The 24,217-nt window shown below is 39.3% G+C and overlaps 1 protein-coding gene across 1 annotated transcript; it reads right to left on the bottom strand.

Moving 5' to 3' along the window:
* Positions 1–3,294: 3,294 nt before the first annotated feature.
* LOC133466262 (ral guanine nucleotide dissociation stimulator-like 1) lies at positions 3,295–23,443 on the bottom strand. Its single transcript, XM_061749795.1, has 16 exons — positions 23,157–23,443; positions 17,319–17,605; positions 16,216–16,260; positions 15,845–16,044; positions 15,592–15,749; positions 14,989–15,213; positions 14,212–14,315; positions 13,801–13,885; positions 11,372–11,458; positions 10,734–10,766; positions 10,438–10,559; positions 6,995–7,084; positions 6,728–6,857; positions 6,024–6,341; positions 5,388–5,502; positions 3,295–4,997 (listed from the first exon to the last, which is right to left on the bottom strand). The coding sequence occupies exons 1-16, from the start codon at positions 23,178–23,180 to the stop codon at positions 4,858–4,860; spliced, it is 2,163 nt and encodes a 720-aa protein (XP_061605779.1). The 5' UTR covers positions 23,181–23,443; the 3' UTR covers positions 3,295–4,857.
* Between the last annotated feature and the right edge of the window lie 774 nt (positions 23,444–24,217).

Raw genomic sequence — 24,217 nt, forward strand, 5'->3', positions numbered from 1 at the left:
ATTCCTTCACTCGCCACACACTCATTCACATACAAACACACACAGTAGAAATCCAACCATTAAGATAATATGTACAGGCCCTCCTACTTGGCAAAAGTTAGAGACGCGAGCTTGAAACTTATAATACACACCTGAAGAATAATTGTCAATCATAGCAGTGCTACACAATGAAAGTTAAGGATAGAGGCTGCAAACTGCAAGGAATACACAATATGCTCCATAAGCATGAAGAAAAAAATACCACAAATATATAATGAATTTGCATTTTATCACATATATATTTTTTATTATATTATGGTTATGAGGGCAAATATTTTCACTTCAGCAATAAGCTCAGCCCTAAAGCCATCACAGTGGGTGGCATGTAACAAAACGCTGGCAATAAAAGCATCAAAAGACAGAACACCACCAGTTAAATTGCGTGATTACAATCTACCACCTCAATAATGAGACTGAGATTGCATAACAATACCGTAGTTCATCATTTAATTACACAGAGCATTTATTTTCTCAACTTACAAGAGGGCCAGGCATCTATTAGGTAGTGACCTATATTAATATAAAATAGAGTACAGTGGTGCCTTGAGATACAAATTGAATTTGTTCGGGAATAATATTTTAGTAATGTGTTTTTTTGTTTTGTTTTTTTCCAATTCAATGGATACTGTGCTACTCTTTTTGGTGTGCATGCCTCAGCCACCTGGGGAGAGTATTACACAAACACACGCATATACCCTGTACATGACACGATGGTCACAACTCACTAAGTTGCAGTAAGAGTCGATTTATGGGGGGGCCACAGGAGGGTCCCGCCACTCAACCTGAAATAGGATCCAGCGCCCCACGACCCTAAACAGGATAAGCCGTAGAGAAAATGTAAAATTATTTATAATATTCTAAAATAAAAGGAAGACACAATTTCTGAATGTACAGTATGCAGGTATTTCTTTCATGGCTTAGAGCCAATAAAAAAGCATAAACTGACCACAAACTGTACGCATCAATTTGAATGAGCATGCAAATGTGTAATTTCTACATGGAAGTGGGGACTCACACTAATAAATACAGTATGGTGCTGGTGCAACCAGTCAGTTTATATACAAGTGTGTATATACATGTGCATGTCTCCTTCGAGGCTGTGCACTCGGGACCTGAAGGGAAAAAAAGGTGCGGCACCTTCCAATAATAGTTACACAAAAAGGATATCTACCACAGCATCTTAGGTGCGCTTTTTTTTTTTAACTTTACTTCCAAAGGCAATGTACTGAACCGATGATGAATGATTAAGTATACAGTATATCTTACTACCACAAGACTATATTATTGAGTTTATGAGGCACAACAGATAAAGTAGGAATAGTTTTGAGAATGCAAAAAATGTGAACTAACAGTTATAGATCTCTGACTTCTTCCTACACTTTAGGTGAACGGAGGTGAGCATCATTGATTTTTACTGACAGCTAAACTATGTCTCATCAGTCCTCATTAGAGACCTGCATGAGCGGTTTCTTTGACAAATTCAGGTAAGACCTTGTCTCATCATGTCTGCGGGGGTCACTACACCAAAAGCAAAGAGGGCATCAAGGATACAACATGCAGTTTGCACACACGGCTGAACCTTACTCACATACATAATACATGAGAAAGTGTGAGCTGAGTGCAGTGTTCTGTTTCTCGTCTAGAATTGCTGACCTGTGCATCCCCTCCAAATAACAGCCACACATGGAAACCCCTGTCCTTCTCCTAAGAAGGAAAAACGAGTTTGTATGTGAGCATATGGAAAACCATTTGAACATTTATTCAATATCTTTGATATCCATCATATCATATCCATCGATACCGTCTGCTCTTAGTCCTCACCAGGTGCATAATTCAGCGCACTATCCATGCATTTTTATACCGTATAACCTCCCTAGGGTCACGTGTTTGCTGGAATCTATCCCAGGTGATTGAGGCCAAGAGGTGTCGGGTCACCAGTCAAACACGGGGCACATAAAGACAAAACTCACACTCACTTTCTTTCCTATGGAAAATATAGAGAGTCAACACTTTTAATGTAAATCCAAGCAGCAAGTGTTTTGGGGATGTGGAAAAAAGCTACAGTACCCGCAGAATGCCCATGCAAGCAAAACATGCAAACTCTACACATGAAGTCCGAATTGGAGCGACCTACCTCAGAACTGTGAGTGATGTGCAAACCACTCTGCTATGTATTAGACTACTAGTAACATTTATTTTCCACTACGACCTTCCACCACTGTGACCCGCGCATTTGTTGGCCAACTTTGGCATACTATACTAGTAGGACAATTGCATGTTACTAGTAGGCAATTTGGTTCCACTAGTAGGACACATGCCTATTAGCTGGGCCTACTAGTGTTACTAGTCGGGTTTAATTGCGTGCTGTTAGGCCAAAAGAGGCACCACTATTGGAAACACGCTACTATAAAGACACTCATTCTACTAGCGTGCAAATTCTTCTTACTAGTGAGCACAAAGATCGTCAGATATCAAATAAACGCTCAAACAGCTTTACATACCAATGCGTATACATTCAAACAAAAGGAACTTTATATTTGGGTTTAATGGATAAGACGATGCTCCTTTGAAATTAAGGACACCCCGCAAATGCCACATTTGATGTTTGATTGTTTTCCAATTCAAGCCAAGCTTGCTGGAGTGGGGATTGAAAACATGATGTTTACTACCTCCAGGTGGCCACTAGGTATCAGAACAGTCGTCTTACACCAGTTTAAAAGTCGGTTAAATGCAAATGTTTACCACCATCTAGCGGCCATTGTTCTTAAAGCGCAACATAAATTCATCGGGGGTCAGTACTTGTTTCATTCAAAATGATAATATTCATATAGTTTTAAACTTATATATACAGGTCCATCTCAATGAATTAGAATTACAAAACTGACTTAACAGTCATAACAGATTTTGGTTTTGTACTCTACACAGACTAGATGAACATATTCACGATGGTAAAGTTCACATCTTGTGCTAAATTTCCACACATTGGAAAAATATAGCAACAAACTAATACACCAAAACAAAAACATCAGATTCTCCTAATAGTTGTTTTTAACTGTTTTTGCCATTATTATGCTCATTTTTGAACCATCAATCACCATCAGAAGCTTGGAAAAGGCCCATTCTGTATATATTAAATTATTGATTCTTTTTTTCCTAACTGCCCAAAGGACATTTTTTGTATGGGCTGTTAAAGGGTGAACAACAACATAGGGGAAATGGCTGAAGGTTTTACAAATACAGCAGAGGGATCTGGGATTTGGTTTTTAAACATTGTTTATTAGTTGTTGTTTTTTTAACAGACTTGAGATTATTTTTTAAAAGACAGGATATTTATTACTACAGTAAATTCAAGGAAATAGTGTCCTTCTACCAGTTCTATTATGTCACGCTAGTACAGTAAGCACTTGTGATGCATCTCATTGGATAACTATTTCAGCATCAAATGTTGTTATTGAAATGATAAGATGTACAACTTGTCTTAGGCATTAGTCAACACACTAAAGCAGCAGTTTCATTCAGGATCCACAAGACGAACCAATTGCGTTAAATATTTGTTAAACATTTTAAATAATCTCACTATCATCAGAAAATAGTAACACTTAAAATTAGACACCCTATTTATGTTTTCGACTTTAAAATTGGCTACTAGTCCAAATACCCAGGGCAACATTAATCAAATAAAAGGTGCAATCAGAATAGGATTGAAGACAAACACAGTGGGTTTAAAATTCCATACAATTACTATATAAATATTAAGTGTATCAATCTAACACTGAAAACATGTTCCTCTCAATAGTCTCTCACTGCAGGTATGTGCGTCCCGTCCTGTCCATCAAAGTCTCTATGGCTACCATGGTAACCAGACTGGGGAATGCCAACCTTTCGGACAGGGCTGTCAACCAAGTATGGCAAGTCTCACAGCAACAGGAGTTGAGGTGAAACTGGCCATGGAGCACATTGCTCCTGGGTAAAAACACCATCACCCATTTGTCAGCTGGCAAAGCGCAGCGACACAGGAGCACAGTTCAGCTTGATAGGATCACAACGCGCCACAGATTTCGTTTTGCGATCTTCACACGTCATCTGACCCCCATTACCCTTTTTGGTTTTTAGCACATGGGCTATTAATGGCACTGCACAGTGTTGGGATGTAGGCAGCCATTTGTCAGCGTTTGTAGGCCACATACAGTATGCGGATACATGATGCGCTGGGAGGGGTAGTGTTACCATCACTTAACAACCAGTGGCATTCTCTGTGGTAAGAACACCATTGGGGGGGAAATGGTCAAGGAATTGGTTGATTAAAATACACACACTGGCCTCAACATTAGATACACTGTTACAATCTAATAAGAAGCTTTGTCAAAAAGAAAGACAAAAGCTACCTTCACAAAGATAACAATGTTCTTTTGATTGAAACTGTCTAAGAGATATTAATTTAACTATCCATTAATGTATGCAGTGGTGTCAAAATCTAACATACACTGTAACTACAATACTGTACTTTAAAATTAGTACCACAGTGAAAGTGTCAGTCCAAAGCATTGTCAGCTTTGTAAAGATAGAAATGTTGTGCCTAATGAAGTTGGTAAATGTGGATATTCCAATCAGTTCAGCCCTCCAGGAAATGAAAATATATCAGAAATTTATGTTCGATCACCATTGTAGTGAGAAAGTTTCATAAAGTGCTTTTTTTTGCAACATCTTCTTTGCTACCATAAGAGCTTCACATTTTCTCCTCTGTCACCAGCAATAGATGATCAACATTGTTTTTTTCTTTTAAAACTATTAAAGGTTCCATAAGATGTTTTAGTGGATCTATTTTGTGTACCGCCCTAGACTTGAAGTGGCTCTCAGTGGTTTCTTTTGACCTTTGTGGAACCGCCGCAGGACAAAATCAAAGTTTGCAGTAGTGGACATAGCGTAGAAGACGTTTGCTTTGTCTGGTATCAGCAACTCTAAAAACAGAAACAGAATATGTAGTTACTGTACAGTTATCGATCAAAAGGACAAAGTGTGACAGTTACAATCACCAGACACTTCATTAGGTGGAACTGCACAATCAAATAAGTTCCAATATATGGGCCTTTGCCAAGAGAATTCTTCCAATATTACCTTTAATTAAGGTAGCCCAAATATCGGAATCACCTTAGTGATATGAAGCACATTACTGTAAACACCAACCCTAGATAATGTTAAATTTACTTCACCTGGCTTTGATTTGACTCCTTCAGTGTCAATCAAAATCAAGTCTAGTCTTTGCTAAGACAACATTTTTTTGTGACTCTTATTATACTGCACAGTTGAACCTGATGTTGCTGTTTTACAGCAGGCGTGTGTGTTCTGACCTCTCTCGTGCGAGATGACCTGTGTCAGAGTGAATTCCTGCCAGTTCATGTGTTCCAGGTTATGCTTCTCCAAAGCCCGCTGAATCACATGTGCAGTTTTGTCCTGGCTGGTCAACTAGTGAATGCAAAGAACAACACAGAGTCATAAATACATAGATGACATGCATGACCATTTTTGTGTACTCCAAACATGCACGACATTTGAAAGCAAATATAGTGAACCCGCATATTAGATATTTGACATTTGCTAATTCCCTTTTTTTGCAGATTTTTAGAGGCACCATACTCCATTATTTGCTGTAAAACTCATTTGCTGATTTTGCACTCAGGCCAAAGCCATATCTAATGTAAAAATATCGCTTTGGTGCCATCTTAGGGCCAAGAAACTATGTTGAAGTGAGGGGAGGAGCTTCATTTAGTCAGGCTACAGCCTGGTCTAATAGGGGGAAAAAAGTGTTTTTCTGCCATCTTGTGGGATCTATAGGAAAATAAAACCTTTTTGAATTGCGGCAGGGCTCAGTCCTTATCCCCCACGAATAATGCTGCAACACTGTATGACTTTTAGGCACTATGATTCAATCAGACTGTTAAGGGTCAATAATGTCAAACAAAAATGGATAGGCAAAGCAAACACACCAAGACACTCTTATACATGTTGCCATTGTTGTGACCCAGGTCCACGTTGACCCTCACAATGCAGGAATCTGCTCCCTGGCGGTTGTAGACGGGCAGGGAGATCATGGACACATGGACACCACGTTTGTGGTTGGAGGCCCCCAAGGGCGGAGCAGCGGCACAGGAAGTGGCCGAGGAGCAGAGGGAGTCTGTAGATGAGCCAGAGGGAGTTTGGGAGTCTGGAGACAAGGCCGCCGAGGAGCATGGAGAGGACGACGAAGAAGAGGAAGAAGATGAAGAGAAGACCTCGGAGACATTGTTGCAAGAGCTGTGGAAGGACTGCATGAAATAAAAGCAGAAGGTTTTACGTATATGTATGATATAGTGTATATAACTTTAGACTTTAGATATAGTGTATATAACTTTAGAAAACGGAGAGGGTACCATGAAGTAATACTGTAAACATTTAGGCCACAAAACAAAACAAAAAAAAGTAACAGTAGGAGTACAATCAGAATTATAGTAAATAATAAATTACATTACAGTTAAAATAGTTCCCTTTCTTAAACGTGGTTAGCAGGTGTGCTTCAGTCAAAGGTTCTGGGTTTGAATCTCAGCTCGGCCCTTTCTGTGTGGAGCTTGCATGTTCTCCTTGTGCTTGCATGTGTTTTGACTCACACACACACACACACGCACACACGCACACACACACACGTGCGGTTTACCTGTAGTCTGATGGAACAGGCAGAGTTCGGAGAGGACAGATCTTCCAACTCGGAACCACTCGATCCTGAAGATGAAACACTGATCTGGTCTGCTGGGAGCTTTTTGGATCCATCGCTTATTGTCAAGAGACTGAAGAAAGATCTTGCGTCATATTATGCGAGGCCATACAAATCTTGCAACGTGATTATTTTTTTTTTTATGGCATAGTACACTATTTGTATGTGTGTTCTAATGTGGCAGGCCTCGTAATGTCCCATGATACCCACGAGGAAAGTTTTTTGGTGAGTGTTCTGTGGCTCCAAGTGGTTGGTGAACACACATCCACCGGCGGCTCCAACTGTCTTGAAAGTTCGTAGCTGGAAAAAGAATAAATAGACAATAACACCATCAATAATCAAGATATATTATACAACCCCAATTCCAATGAAGTTGGGATGTTGTGTTAAACATAAATAAAAACAGAATACAGTGATTTGCAAATCATGTTCAACCTATATTTAACAACATATGTGCTACAAAGACAAGATATTTAATGGTCAAACTGATAAACTAATTATTAACTGATTAACTGAGAATTTTATGTCTGTAACACGTTCTAAAAAAGCTGGGACAGGTGGCAAAAAAGACTGAGAAAGTTGAGGAATGCTCCTCAAACACCTGTTTGGAACATCCCGGAGGTGAACAGGCTAATTGGGAACAGGTGGGTGTTATGATTGCGTATAAAAGGAGCTTCCCTGAATTGCTCAGTCATTCACAAGCAAAGATGGGGCGAGTTTCACCTCTTTGTGAACAAGTGTGTGAGAAAATAGTCGAACAGTTTAAGGACAATGTTCCTCAACGTACAATTGCAAGGAATTTAGGGATTTCATCATCTACGGTCCATAATATCATCAAAAGGTTCAGAGAATCTGGAGAAATCACTGTACGTAAGTGGCAAGGCCGAAAACCAACATTGAACGCCCGTGACCTTCGATCCCTCAGGCGGCACTGCATCAAAAACCGACATCAATGTGTAAAGGATATCACCACATGGGCTCAGGAACACTTCAGAAAACCAATGTCAGTGAATACAGTTCGGCGCTACATCCGTAAGTGCAATAAGAAACTCTACTATGCAAAGCAAAAGCCATTTATCAACAACACCCAGAAATGCCACCGGCTTCTTTGGGCCCGACCTCATCTAAGATGGACTGATGCAAAGTGGAAAAGTCTTCTGTGGTCCTATGAGTCCACATTTCAAATTGTTTTTGGGAAATTGTGGACGTTGTGTCCTCCGGGCCAGAGGAAAAGAACTGTTATGGACACAAAGTTCAAAAGCCAGCATCTGTGATGGTATGGGGCTGTGTTAGTGCCAATGGCATGGGTAACACACACATCTGTGAAGGCACCATTAATGCTGAAAGGTACATACAGGTTTTGGAGAGGTTTTTGAGCATTTATTTTATATCGGACGTCTTTCTCATGGACGCCCCTGCTTATTTCAGTAAGACAATTCCAAACCACATTCTGCACGTGTTACAACAGCGTGGCTTCGTAGTAAAAGAGTGCGGGTACTAGACTGGCCTGGTTGCAGTCACGACCTGTCTCCCGTTGAAAATGTGTGGCGCATTATGAAGCTTTTTTGGAACGTTTTGCAGCCATAAAATTCAAAGTTAATGATTATTTGCAAAAAAAACAATAAAGTTAATCAGTTTGAACATTAAATATCTTGTCTTTGTAGTGTATTCAATTAAATATAGGTTGAACATGATTTGCAAATCATTGTGTTTTTATTTATGTTTAACACAACGTCCCAACTTCATTGGAATTGGGGTTGTACAATCAAACATCCAATAAATACTGCGTCTAAGACAAGTTTTTATTTTATTTAAGAAAAATAAGTTTATTACCTCCACTAAGGAAATTCTGTTTATTGCTGCTTGATTGCTCGTGTTTTCATTGACGAGACGACTATTTGACACTGGAGGAGTGTGGCAACAAAGAATACCATTAGATTTTGGTGCAGATTTAGATAAAGGTGTGGATCCAGGATTTATTTTTAATACTGCAACATTTTCCATAAATCCTCAGCAAATACATGAAGATTGAAAAAAAAGGGAGTGACATGCCTGAAGTTAGTAAATTATGACTATTATTTGGTGCTATAAGGATTATCTGGCCTTAGTGGATGTTCGCCATTCTACCTAGCAAAAATAAAAGCACACCACTTTTGGTTTTGCTCCCATTATTCATCAGCTAAGATTTTTTTTCTATTTCAAAAGGCCTATTTGTCTGGGTACTTCTTTGCCGAGATAATACATCCAGCTCAAAGGTGTGGCGAGCCCCCCTAAAATAGGCCTAGGGAAGCCACTAGCCCATGCAACAAAGCTAGTTAGGACAGCACTAGCCTTGGGTTGGTGTGGAAAAAACTCAGCTCCTGTATTTATGTTCCAAGTTGGAGGCACACCCCAAACCACGAGTGGTATCATTCTTTTGGAAGGCAAAACTACAGTTGTTACTTTGCCTTGTAGAGAGGCCACTGTCCATCCACAAGAGTCGTAGGATGGAAGCGCCCCATTAATATTCCATTCAATTGTAAAAGTTTGTGGAGCTGCCTCACGGCCAAAAGAGGTTGTGTTTTTGTTATTAGTTGGAGGGAGAATTAGCGAGTTCCTTTGGAATGGACAAAAAGACGGCATTGTAAGTGGGAGAAGGGTGGTGTCGTAAGCTACCTCCTCTGTTTATAGATTGTCTTTCTACCTTTAAGTTGATGGCCTCTCTCAGTCCTTTTTTAAATTATCTGTCTTCTCTGTCCACATTTTTGTTCTCAAAAGATGATTTTCGGACCTACCCGGACCCCCAATACAGTAAAACACATTTTAGAGTGACCTTTTCTTGTGGGGATCCTAAGGCACACTTATGCATTAATTATGCTGTCTAATCAGGATCCTGGTTTGCTATACCTGTGAAGTGAATGGATTAACTAAGTAAAGGAAAAGTGCTCACTAACAGATTTAGACAAGATTGCGAACAATAATTGAAAGAAATTGGTATTTTGTGTACATAGAAAAAGTCTCATATATTTGAGTTCAGCTCAAAATGGGAGCAAAATCAAGTGTTTTGTATTTTTATTCAGTGAATTTTTTTTTTTTTGGCAGCACCCTATATTATACACCTGGCCATGTACTGGCCACATGATTAGGTATACCTGCAAATAAAACTGCCCTCACATAAATAATACTTGTATATGTATGTATTAATGTAACAGTAAGTTTATAATTGTGTATGTTGTTTGCAGTCATTTAAAGATGCATGTACTGTAACTCTCTATGATGTATTGCAGTTGCACAAGACTGTAAACTACCAACAAAATAATAAACATGTAGAAAAATTAACATTATCTTTGGGATATCTGTCAGTTTGTCAATCAAGTAAGTAATACATTTTATATATACATAATATATACACACACACATACAGACATACAGCGTGTGTGTGTGTGTGTGTGTATATATATATATATATATATATATATACATACATATATAAATATACATATATATATATACATACATTATATATATATATATATATATATATATATATATATATATATATATATATATATATATATATATATTAGTATGTGACTATTGAAGTTCATTCAAACTTTGCTCTTGTGAGTGATTGCATCTGTTTGAAATTTGGTAATAAACACCCTCCAGTGCACCTTTCTTGGTCAGTGAGCAGTTTATGTCCTTGCATCCAGGCAGCAATTCTGGGGTAATGAGGCAGGTTGAACAGAGTACAGGACACTTGCAGTACATGGATTTGCGACAGAACCTCATATTCCTGCAGGAAGTGAAATGTTTTAGACAGAAACAGAGTTAATGCCCCCTCCAGGCTCCTATGATATCCTTACTGGAACGATAACAATCATGTGAACAACATTGCGCAGTATTTTAGCTGTTGCAAGTAAATGAACAAAAATTGTGGGGGCCTGGGGGGTAAAGGGTAGCAACTCACCCTCCTCCTCTTCTCAAAGTTTACGAGCCCAGCCTGTCAAAATATTGAATTGTTATAAGGGTGTGCATTAATTGCAATAATAATAATAAATGATTGAGCACATCAAACATATAAAACAAACATGCACGGCCTTCATTTTAAGCACCATAAACAAATGTAACAAAATAAATCAATAATTAGTTAATTAATTGATTAATATTAGCTGAATACACTGCAGGTAGATTTAATTTATTTTAGATTTAAGTTCAAATTTGATGCTAAACAAGTGAATAGAGCATTTTCTATTCATAAAAGTTTAAATACAGTATTTTTAGTCTTCTACTGGAGTGGAAGTGAAAAAAAAATACTTTCAGAATTTTCCTATAACAACATGTATTTTTCATGAGCTATTAAAAGCAGTGTGGGAATGAGTTTTGTCTGTATTTATTTTTGTTTTGTTATGTCGCGCTAGGTGCTACCTGTATGTACTGTAATTGCCCCTGGGGAATAATAACCTTAAATCATTTCATACATTCATGTAATGGAATAAAAATCATGATAAAGGAACTGAGCATATATAATAAATCACACTTAAAACATTTAATTAATGATCATAGCAACTGTTTCTAAGGGTACATGATAGGCTGTACAGTATATACCTCCACTGTGTCTGGCAGGGCTGTGTCTAGCATGGTAAGGACGGTGAGATATGTGCCCAGGTAGGGTACCACTCCGCTGGAAATATTCTGCATGGAGACAACAGGTGGTTTATTAGGCTACAGTAATTGTTTCACTTGTAGTCAATTATAACTATCTACTATATCTTTTCAATCCAGACACCACTTTTTCATGGCATGCGTGTCCTACTTTCATTCAAGGTATATCGGTCTGAATTTCTAGCACTGCTGGCTCATGTTTCAGCCCAGGAGACTGTGCAGATGACTCATAAAGCACTCTGCTCTAGTCTATTATTACTGGCCTATAATCCTGGTTGATCTGCGGGCACTTGAAACTTGTTTAGCACTGAGCGGGGCCAAAGATAGTTTTGGGTCTCTGCCATGCTAGAGGCGCTACACAGTGATGTGAAATCATCTCCCTTGTGGAGCTGTATAATGTCAGAGTGAGTTTTGCATGGGTCATCTTGAAAACTAATCCTGCCATCCAAAACGGCATTACAGCATCCTATAATGCATTACTTAATCTAAATGTCTAAAACCTTACAACTTCTCCCTCCATGAGGCATAACTGTTTGGATATCAAACTGCTTGGATATTTTGGGAGAAATATTATCCACAGTTGTTTGACGTTCGTCCCATCAAAGGAGGTCATATGGTCACTTGAATTTTAGGTAAACAAAACGACCCATTGCTGTAGCAAAGTAAAATTAGGTTCAAATGTGTGCATGTATATTTATAACATCCATGCACTCAAGCACGTCAACTATAACTCCAGTTTATAGAGAGTTTAAGATCTGACCTCCAAACCGTAGAAAACGGTTTTGGTACACATTAACCTGGATATCCTGTTTAATTGTTTCCCTTTAAGGAGGAGGGAGGCCACGTTCCACTTTTTCTTTAAACGCAATACCTAGAGTACAACTAGTGCGAATGTACAAGGGTGCAACCGTGACCTCATTGTAATTAGTAATTTTTCAGTAATCCTATTGTGCAGAGTGATAATAATGGGTCTACAGACACATGATGCCACGAGTTGTTGAACTAAAATGGAACAAACTGCTGCTCCAGTTTTCCAATCAATACTTCTGTCAACATGAACTGAAAATATTATTTAGAAGAATCTTCGTAAAACCTAAAAGAGAAAATCAATGTTCACCTAGCACCAGGCAGTTTCCTAATCCAGTCATTCATTTACAGTTTACATACCGTATGTGTATGGTTACATTTACACTTTAATATAATGCTTTTGAAAGACTGCAATTCAGATTACTTAAGACCTTTTTGCAAGGAATGCAGGTGCAACAAGTCAATGGATTTACTTTGACACACATTAACTTTAAAAAAGTGCAGATAGGTTGAAAAGGTTGTTCCTCTTGAACAATAGCAAGATAGCATAAAAAGTATTTACACAGCAGAAACTTTTATCAATATTTTAAGCACTCACAATTACTGTATTCATACCAATGTAAAGTATTATGCAGAATTAGCTTGCTAGATAGAATTTATTCAATGATTTCATGAGAATGACCAAGATTGGGGACAGTAGGGTCCACAATCACTTCAGTAAATGGTTGTTGTTTTCAATGCATGCAATTAACTTTATTATTATTATTATTCATTCATCTTCCGTTCCGCTCATCCTCACTAGGGTCGCGGGTGTGCTGGAGCCTATCCCAGCTATCTTCGGGCGAGAGGCGGGATACACCCTGAACTGGTAGCCAGCCAATCGCAGGGCACATATAAACAAACAACCAATCGCATTATTGTTCACATTTACTTAAGTGTATTTGTTTAGGCGGAACGGTGGTTAGAGCTTCTGCCTCACTGTTCTGAGGACCAGGGTTCAATCCCCGGCCCCGCCTGTGTGGAGTTTGCATGTTCTCCCTGTGCCTGCGTGGGTTTTCTCCGGGCACTCCGGTTTCCTCCCACATCCCAAAAACATGCATGCTAGGTTAATTAATGAGTCCAAATTGCCCATAGGTGTGAAAGTGAGTGTGAATGGTTGTTTGTTTGTATGTGCCCTGTGATGGGCTGGCAACCAGTTCAGGGTGTACCCCGCCTCCTGCCCGATGATAGCTGGGATAAGCTCCAGCACGCCCGCGACCCTAGTGAGGAGAAGCGGCTCAGAAAATGGATGGGTGGATGGATGTATTTGTTTATTTATTTACAAAAGGTTTTAGTTGCAAAAATAGTGTCACAAAGAGAAAAAGCCATGCTGTCATGGCATCCCCGTAATATCATAGCACCTCCTAAGCATCCAATCAGACACTTCAGTTCGAATAATCACCATTGTAGTTCTTATTTTAGTTGGCATTTTTAGTTATATGACAGGGCACAATTTACGTTTTCTAGTGGAATGGGAAGAAATGGTCAAATGAATGATTTTTGTTTTTTTGCGATTTTGGTCTCACCTCCACCAGGAGTTCTTTGTTGGTCAGAAGACAGTTTTCATCAGGGTAGGTTTCACAGAGGTTATCAAATGTAACCATGCAGTCCCTGCAAAAACAACAGTGAGTATAATTAGTTCTACATCAGGTAGTTGATGTAATGAACTGGCATAATTTATAATAGTCAAGAGTACTTTGTCCAAGAGCAGGAGTTATGTCACAGAGAAAACACTATTAAGTTAGGCTTTTATTATCGATGACATTTTACTAGCTCGGTGCAACTTTCATGACAGGCTGTGTAATGTGGGCCACCAAAGGCAGGTAATTTGCTGACATTGCTCTTGATGAAGGTTCACAACCCTCATTTAAAGAGAATTATGATACACAATAAGACATAAAAACTAGCGGTGGAATGGCATGGACACCTGACTTTACCTGCTAACTGCTGCCCAGGTCTTTCTCAGTCTGTAGACTGCATTGGCCTGAAGGGCAGACAGGATTGCCTTGAGAGAGGAAAAGTTCTTCAAATGGCGACAGTCCTGCAGAGAAATACAAAGGTCATGACATTGACTGTAATTGTTGTATGGTGCGTATGGAGCCGGACGCAGTGCTTCACTTTTTGCACATATTATGTTTCAGTCTTATTCAAAAATTAATTAAATTACTTATTTTCTCTAAATTTAACAAACAACACCAATATTGACAACATTTTTAATTTTTTGCTAATTAATTGAAAATAAAAAATTAAGCGGCACGGTGAACGACTGGTTAGAGCTTCTGCCTCACAGTTCTGAGGACCAGGGTTCAATCCCCGACACCGCCTGTGTGGAGTTTGCATGTTCTCCCCGTCCCTGCGTGGGTTTTCTCCAGGCACTCCGGTTTCCTCCCACATCCCAAAAACATGCATGGTAGGTTAATTGAAGACTCAAAATTCCCTGTAGGTGTGAATGTGAGTGCGAATGGTTGTATGTTTATATGTGCCCTGATATGATTGGCTGGCAACCAGTTCAGGGGGAACCAACCCCAAAAAATGCTTACTGATGGTTTATCCGCACTTATTCATTAATCTTTTGGGTTTACAAAGCATCAAGTTGCGCCCACTCATCAACCTTCCCAGAGTTTTGGAAAACCCAAATACCATATGATTACTTGTACACCAATGTTCATTCAACAAGCTGATGGAATCAAGGGTGAGCAGAACACAGCCCTCACCTGTGCTACTCTGATCCACTTCTCAAGGATCCGAGCTCGTTGCGGTGGGGTAGGACTGGAGGTGACACACGCAGGGCGGCAGAGTAGTGATATGATGACAAGGTTGGTAATGGCATTAAACTGTGCAATGGTGGCCCTTATGGTGGGGGACATGTTCTCCTTCTTGTCTCTTTGTGACCAGATGCAGCCCAAACACTGATAGGGAGCAACTTTTATAAACAAAGCCTGGGAATGAATGAAAAGAGACAATAACTTTTATAAAACAATACAAAATATTTTAAAAAATAACAAATATTTCAGGTTCATGCATTGCTTCCCAGGTAGATTTATTATCTCTTTATGACCACTTCCATGAACATTACCACAAATTCTTCCTTTACAACGTTAATAATGCTCAGTTTGGATTGACAGTCAGAGATAAATTAATTTAAACTTTACATATTTTCTTATTGTGGTTGCAGTAACAATAACATTGCAACATAATGAAAGCTATCGCTAATATTTTGGTTACATCAAAAGTGCAGGACAAATTCAAGCATTTTCTACCATCCTGCCCAAAAATATTTATATATGTGTTTGTCAGGATCATCTCCACTCACTTACAGAATCTATGCGGGTCAGTTGCTCTGCGATGGCTCTTGATGAGAAATCCAAAATGTCACTTTGATCTTGCAAGTGTTCATATCCTGAATCCTCATCACCTGAAAGCTGATCATGTTGTGGCACATCTGCCTGAGCAGGACTCACATGTGTCTCAGATTCTGATGAATCGTCAGCAGGATACAATGAGAATGTATGCATGACGAAAATAAAATTATCTGCAATGAGAAGTATGTACTATGATGGAGGAGCATACCTTCTTTCTGGAACCTCCTAAGGAGGTTTTCAGTTTGCCCAGCCAACGAAGAGAAGTTGGGCTGACGGTGCAGTTGGTCATGCATGGCAGAGCTGATTCTAAGGTGATCCAAAAGAAGTTGCAACCCAGGGTGCAGCGGAGGATCCCTGAGGTCCTCACTGTATTCATCCAACCAGGTCTGGACAAAGGCTAACAGAGGGCTGGGGAGGCAGTGGGAAAATCATTACCTGTTAACCACTACCATTAGCATGTTCTGCCAGACAAGTTAAATACTACTATGTGACTGTTTGATTGGAAAAACTCTAATTCTGTAATTATGAACAAGGATTTCATGATTAAGACAAAGCAGATCATAAAAAATATCAACCTACCTCAGGTTGCATTCACTGTTGTCCAATTCTGATGCTTCACTGTCTCTGTAGGAGGACATGAGGGAAGCCAAATTCTATGAAATTATATTTTCTTCAAGAGGATTTTTTGTGTTTAACTAGAAATATTACTTGTCCATACTTGGACACACTAATCACACACACTAATCCTGAAGTGGAGTCATGCTAACCACATTCTCAGCCTCTCTGTACATAATTGTTGTTGTTGTCATGAGCCTTTCGGTAATGAGCATCTGCAGGCTACTTATTACTTCCAAGCAGGCTTTTCAAAATGATTCAGAAGCAACAAAATGAGTAAGAAAAAACTGAAGTTGGAGCTTTTTTAAGAGGAAAAAATATCAATATTTTCTACTATAAAGGTCAATATAAACTTGGAAGGAATCATACTGCTGACACTCACAAGCCACAAAGTAATCACACAATCTAATCTCATGAACCAATGCAAAAACTGCATCAAAAATACTTCCTTAAAAATATATTTTGTTAATTGCTGGGGTTTTTGTCCTATTTCTACAAAATAATGTAGCTAAATAAGATAAAGTTGACACATTTACATCTCCATATATGCTAACTTCGGTTTTCAGTTAAATTACACAGCACCCAGGCAAATGGTCTTCAAGATAGTAAAAAAGTTGAAGTGTACAGTATGGATTTGTAAAATCATGGGAACATTTCATCACACGCCATATTGTTTAAAATGTATGTCTGATAATTATGTAGACAATTTTTTGTATTTAAGAAAATAAGAAATAATGGATTATTTAATCTTTTTTATTTTATTTAATCTTTTTTATGCCCTGCGATTGGCTGGTGTCCAGTTCGGGTATACACCCCCTCTCGCCCGAAGATAGCTGGGATAGGCTCCAGCACGTCGGGACCCTAGTGAGGATAAGCGGAACGGAAGATGAATGAATGACTAATCTTTTTTTTTTTTTTAATTCCCGATAAGACTGGTGACATAATCTTGGGACAACCTCATTGTCATTGGCTATAGCTTTATCACTTCTGTAAAGATATGAGACATAATCTACTGTATGTAGACTGCAAAAATGTAAAAGCAAATAATAAAAAGATTGTGATTATACCTTTGGAAGATCATATCTAACAGCTTTGTCGTACTGGTGAAGGTTCTGTATGTGGAGAGGAAGATCCTGCTGTAGTCCTGTTCCAGACAGGCGTGGTCAAGGAGGTGGCTCACAAGCATTTGCAGACTGGCAGCCTTCAGACGCCGCACTTTGTTGGTTCGGTACTGGACGAAAGCGCATGATGGATTCGAACTGGGGTCGAGCCAGGAAGGAACGGGCACCCGGTGCAGCGTGATCCCATAGAGTGCACCATCCACAGATTCTTCGCCCCACTCCTGCACTGGGTTCTGTGGATTGTGGGGGAAAATGCTGAGATGTAATTCACTGTCATATTTCTATATATGTTGGATGTCAATAATGCATGCAGCAAACTGTAGGATAATAAAGTTGAGTGAGCATATCTATAAAAATAGCCATTTGAGGTTAAATAAACACACTGACTCTCGCACTGGTCCACTACAACTACACAATGTTTGTTTCATATCAGCTTTGCAGATGCAGTGCATGTGGTGAAGTGAGAGTTTCATAAAGTTTATAGTACCCTGAAATTTCCAATAATCGTGCAAAGGTTGATGCAAATGTTTATGGACAAATACAGGATTAGTAAAAGTTGCAGGCATCTAATAACACATGGAAATGGGAAACCAAAATAATTCCCAAATGTCAAGAGAGATTTAGTACTGTGCAAAGGTCTTAGGTAGATATGTAGTTTAGAAAAATTGACGTTCATGTAGATCAGATTCTTCAGCAATTTTTCACATTTGGTTAGTCATATACTGTATGCACAATCCTAAAGAGTAGTTTTTCACAGATTGACAACAAAAATAGACAACTATGACTATGAGGAGTTAAAGAATTGGGAAGTACTGCGTGTATGTGTGTGTGTGTGTGTGTGTGTGTGTGTATATATATATATATTATATATATATAGTAGCCATTATCTATCCACTGCAGGATGATTCATCTACTTTTAGGGGTGGCACGGTAGCCGACTGGTTAGAGTGTCAGCCTCAAAGTTCTGAGGACCCGGGTTCAATCCCCAGCCGCGCCTGTGTGGAGTTTGCATGTTCTCCCCGTGCCTGCCTGGGTTTTCTCCAGGCACTCCAGTTTCCTCCCACATCCCAAAAACATCCATTAATTGGAGACTCTAAATTGCCTGTAGGTGTGACTGTGAGTGTGAATGGTTGTTTGTTTGTATGAGCCCTGCGATTGGCTGGCAACCAGTTCAGGGTGTAGCTGAACTTTAAGTGAGGACTGGTAAAATACAGGCGGCACGGTGGCCGACTGGTTAGAGTGTCAGCCTCACAGTTCTGAGGTGCGGGGTTCAATCCCCGTCCCCGCCTGTGTGGAGTTTGCATGTTCTCCCCGTGCCTGCGTGGGTTTTCTCCGGGCACTCCGGTTTCCTCCCACATCCCAAAAACATGCATTAATTGGAGACTCTAAATTGCCCGTAGGCATGACTGTGAGTGCGAATGGTTGTTTGTTTCAAAGTGCCCTGCGATTGGCTGGCAACCAGTTCAGGGTGTACCCTGCCTCCTGCCCGATGTCAGCTGGGATAGGCTCCAGCACGGCCGCGACCCTAGTGAGGAGAAGCGGCTCAGATAATGGATGGATGGATGGTAAAATACATTGATCGAAAGCTTTTCTTTTCAAGCAAATGGGAAGATTGTTCTTAAATATAACACTAAGCCTTCCATAAGCCTGCCAGGCAAGCTTTATGCAGCGTTCAACTTCAGTGCTTGTATTTCCAGCCATTGTTACAACTTGGCCTAAATAGATGTTGTCGACGGTGTCTCGGACATAGTCCTCCATTTTGATATCTTTTTGTGGACAGTAACGATTGAACATGACCTTCGTTTTGCTTTTGTTCATTTTCAGACCTGAGCGATGGCTTTCTAACTCTAGTTCGTGAATACAACGCTGTAGTTGTTCAGCATCGTAGGAGAATAAAATGATTTCGTCTGCAAAACAAAGATGGCTCAAATAAACGGCATTAATTTTTAGTCCTTCTTTTTCCCAATTGAGCTTTTTAAATATTTCTTCAAGGCTAGCTTTAAATAGCTTCATAGACAGTGTTTCGCCTTGCCTGACCCCTTTTCCTAGACTTATTCGCACTCTTTCATCATCAATTCATATTGAACCTGAAGAATCGTTGTATATTGATTGTAGAATGTTGATATACAGTAGGTCAGCTCTATCACTTGATTTACCAGCGCCAGGAGTATCAAAGTGGTGGTGACTGAGTCAAATGCTTTTTCATAGTCGATGAAGGCTACACACAGAGAAATTACAGTGTGTGTGTGTGTGTGTATATATATATATATATATATATATATATATATATATATATATATATATATATATATATATATATATATACGGTGTGTGTGTGTGTGTGTATATATATATCCATCCATCCATTTTCTGAGCCGCTTCTCCTCACTAGGGTCGCGGGCGTGCTGGAGCCTATCCCAGCTATCATCGGGCAGGAGGCGGGGTACACACTGAACTGGTTGCCAGCCAATTGCAAGGCACATACAAACAAACAACATTCGCACTCACATTCACACCTACGGGCAATTTAGAGTCCCCAATTAATCCATGTTTTTGGGATGTGGGAGTAAACCGGAGTGCCCGGAGAAAACCCACGCAGGCACGGGGAGAACATGCAAACTCCACACAGGCGGGACCGGGGATTGAACCCTGCTCCTCACCGTGCCGCCCTCTATATATATACACACACACACACACACACATATATATACACACACCGTAATGTTTCGTGTATAATGCGCACTCATGTATAATGCGCACCCCCAAAGTTGACCTCAAAATTCTGGTAAACCCTTCAACCTATGTATAATGCATTTTTACAATCCATGATTTTGCTTCTACCCATATGATCAAAACATGAAGTATTATCTGTATTTTGTTAGTTTTTTTCAAAGAATTATTCTGAAGTTAAGCACTTTATTTATATATGTATATATATATATATATTTATATATATATATATATATATATAGCAGACACTGCAAATTATTTTTATTTATCCAAATAATTTAATACGAATACCGACTATGTAGTCTTGTACGTCTTTATCTTGTTATTATGTGGCTGAAAGAAACAAGTAAAGGCCCTTGAACCACAGGAGCACAACCAGAAAACATAAGATACTGTACAGAGAAACAAATTAGGTAAAAATTGTCTTCCAAAGGATAAAGCAACCAATGTTTTGTGTCCCCTATCCTCACACTTAAGAATGAATCTGCCTCTCTGAAAACTAAATAGAATGGAGTCCTGATTAATGTCATTCTTTTATTCATAGAACTTGTTACTATGTCATAATGGCAGCTTTGGTTTAGGTCACTGGAAAAACTAGTTAGCTAGCGGAGACCCAAAACTTACTACAGTACGTACTTATCTGTACAGTATGTAAATCATTGTTGTATGTCCATCGAAATCTTCTTGAAACATGGTGGATAGCTAACCTTCATATTTACTGAAGAGCTCAGTACAGTTTGCTCCAGAGCAGCACCTGACAAAATGTATGAAACAACAACAGAATCATTGGAACTAAGCACCTTGGTTGGTTGTGATTTTGAGTATATGATTCCTGTATGTGCAGAACAAACAACAAAGAAGAAAAAAGAAAGCAGTTTTGCTGTCATGTTTAAAGGGCCTTAAACCTTCTTTATGTGAATAAACAACTTTTTGTCAATGAAAAAGTAGCAGAAATTAAAAATGTTTCTATTATTACCGATATATTATCTTCTACATTATTACAGTGATGCAATAGCTTGAGTCTATATTTGCCTCCTTTACCCCCACTTAAAGGAGAGTGAATTAGTAACACACTTCTGCTAACTTGACTTAGTTAACCTGAGGAGCACATGAGCGTGCAGGTGATTTCTATAAAATCATGAGCTGTATTCCACGGGTTGCGTAAGGCCATTGGAGCCGTCTTAAATATTTGTCTTCAGTGCATTGTTATGTATTTGTCCTTAAAAACTCATCCACAACATAAAGCACTTAGCACTTGCCGTTCTCTGTGGTTAAAATCAATTAATCACAGATTTTAAAATGTGTTACATAAAACTGGTGCTCATAACAATTTGTGCATGACTTCCAACTAGTCCATGTGGTGTACATGCACCGCTTCACAAATCTATACAGCTGCACGCAGTAGACATGCAATGTTTTTTACTATGCTCCACTATCTACTGAACCAAACAAACCTTTAAATGTCACGCTGTTGTTTTATGCCAAATTCCGGAATGAATCTGACTGTGTAAAAACTATTATGGCGATTGCAAAGACTTCCAAACAGATAAATTTAAATGCCTTTTTACAACTAGTAACACACACACACACGTACACACCCATTGTCTCATAGAAACTCGTTTGTTTACTGAACAGAGAAGAGACATTGTGTGCTGCTTTGCTACTTGCACCCATTGTCACTGATGCGCTGGCAGCACTAAGCACAATTATCAGTCCAATGGAAATGAAGCTTAATACATGGACTTGAATAACCAATCATTGCGTTGACCTTCTTTTGCACCTTCCCATCATCATCTCTTAGTATAAACATAAGGCTCATTAGTAGACCTCAAGTGTTTTGCACCTTTTGCAGGGCCAATTAGGTACAGGTACTGTGAAAAAAGATATACCAAAGATATATTTCAAACCCAATCTACAAACTATAAGTTTTACTCTTCATCGTGATCGCCCTGGAGTCTATAACTCTGACCTGCGCTCTCTGCAGAAATTGAACTGTATTCCGTATGCTTTTATGAGAAAAATAATATCCTCTGTGTTATCTCATCAAGCAATTAGCAGAATGAGTAATGATGAGACCAATCATACTTGTCATCACCGGTGATGAATCACGACACAGACTTTCGAGTATGACCCGGGGACCAAACACTAAAGACTTCAGTGGAAGAGTCCGAAGTCGCCAAGGCCGCGGAAAGCGAGACATTTGAAGTCCAACAAAGTCATGTTGATTGCACGCTTTGATGTGAGGAAAATCATCTATTGCAAGTTCTTGCCACCACATCTACAAAGACTTCCTGCGGTGTTTTTAGCGTTTAATGTGCGAAAAGAGGCAAGAGTTGTGGCAGGACAGCGCGTGGCTGCATCACCATGACAACAGGGGTTCCAGTACAGTGAGAACTTTTAAGTATTTAAAAAAAGCAAACACCCCCAGATCACTGACTCCTATTGTAGAATTACAAATGGAAGCATATTTGTACAGTCAGCATACAGCTTAAAACCGATCTTAACTTTATTTATCCAAGCATTTGGATAGTTTAAAGCCACGTTTTTGACTGCTTTGTATGTTACAATCTGTTGGGAGTTGATTTCTGTTACATGTACACTATATTAATAAAGTTGTGCAATGTAACTTAGTTCTTTGTGTCTGTCTCGTAAATTCTTATGATATATGTATTTTACTTATGTGTGTGCAGTAGCCATGTCTTTTTTAATATATAAATGGGTGTAAATCCATCGATACACAAAAATAGTAGTAGTTTTAAAATTGCTACTTGTGAGGTTTTGATTTGGCTTTTTGTAAACCTTTAAGATGCTGTATACAGCATTGCTCTAATTTTTTCAAAAGATAACATTTGAAACATAAAAAGCAAAGGCTCAAATTTGAAACATAAAAGGCATTTATGTTGAGAAGGGACATTTCAGAGAAGTACAGTGCTCTTTTTGTCTGAATTGTCTGTTCTGTATCTTTTCACGTGCCAGATTCATTCTGCACCACAAACCCATTCCCAGGCGATGTTTCAAAGTGTAACTTTAAATGACAATAAACATGTATCTTACCATCGTCAGCTCCCATTTTCCCATCTCGCTTCTGTTCTTACGGAGAAGTACTTGCCATCTTCTCAGGAGTTAGCCTGAGTCCTTTAGGGCTGCATGTTTGTTAACAGTAAAAACTTTCCCCAAGTCGTTTCTGCGGGGTCACATAACCGAGTTTTATTAAACTTAAGTTATAAATAGTTAACGCACAGTGGGAAGTGTTGACTACATTTACAGTGGCGCATAAACACCGACAAGAGGGAGGGGGGAGGGAGTTGCCGATACTGGTCGAAAGAATCTCGGTGCGTGGACTGGATACACCGGCTCCGACTGCAGCGATGCACTGATTTTTATAGTAGGAGGCGGGGCTCCACTATGGGAGAGGCGGGGTCACCCCGGTCGCCAGTCAATCGGAGCCTCTTTTTCATTTACTCGTTTCATACTCCCTAATCACTATACAGTTTCCCAATTTAGTATTTTTGGACCAATAAAGTGCAATTGGATAATTTCCCCTTGCACACTTGATAAACTCTCACAGCACACTATACATTACACACTAGATATATATATATAGTTTACTCATCAGTCAAATCGCTTTCAAACACTACTTGAGTGCGCCGTCAATGACGACATTGCTGTTGCATAATTGAAGCATACGGCTCAATGTCAGCCTCCATAGTAAAAAAGTCTCTTCCTTGCTGTTGTGTCATGAACTCTGACCTTAACTGAGGCAGGGGAGGCCTGCAGTTCATTAGATGTTCTCCTGGGTTCCTTTGTGACCTCCTGGGTGAGGTGTTGTTGTCCTCTTGGGGTCAAAAAGGCTAAATGAGCTAATGATCACGACTGAAAAAATACTCCTTATCTATGTGTGTTTTTTCAGGTTAGACAGAGAATTTTTAAATGCCAGAGGCAGGTGTTTTTTAGGCTAGCCCAAACAATGCAGTCACCACAGACCATTCATTCAGTCAGTCAAACATTTCTCCTCAATAAGGCCATGGATGGGGAATATCTTGCTTCTCCAAATCTGTTACATCATCATCATTAATGCTCCCTGGGTCACGTTCTTACATGTCACTACTGTCCCT

The sequence above is a fragment of the Phyllopteryx taeniolatus genome, chromosome 16 (assembly GCF_024500385.1).
Source record: "Phyllopteryx taeniolatus isolate TA_2022b chromosome 16, UOR_Ptae_1.2, whole genome shotgun sequence".
NCBI classification, from domain to species: Eukaryota; Metazoa; Chordata; class Actinopteri; order Syngnathiformes; family Syngnathidae; genus Phyllopteryx; species Phyllopteryx taeniolatus.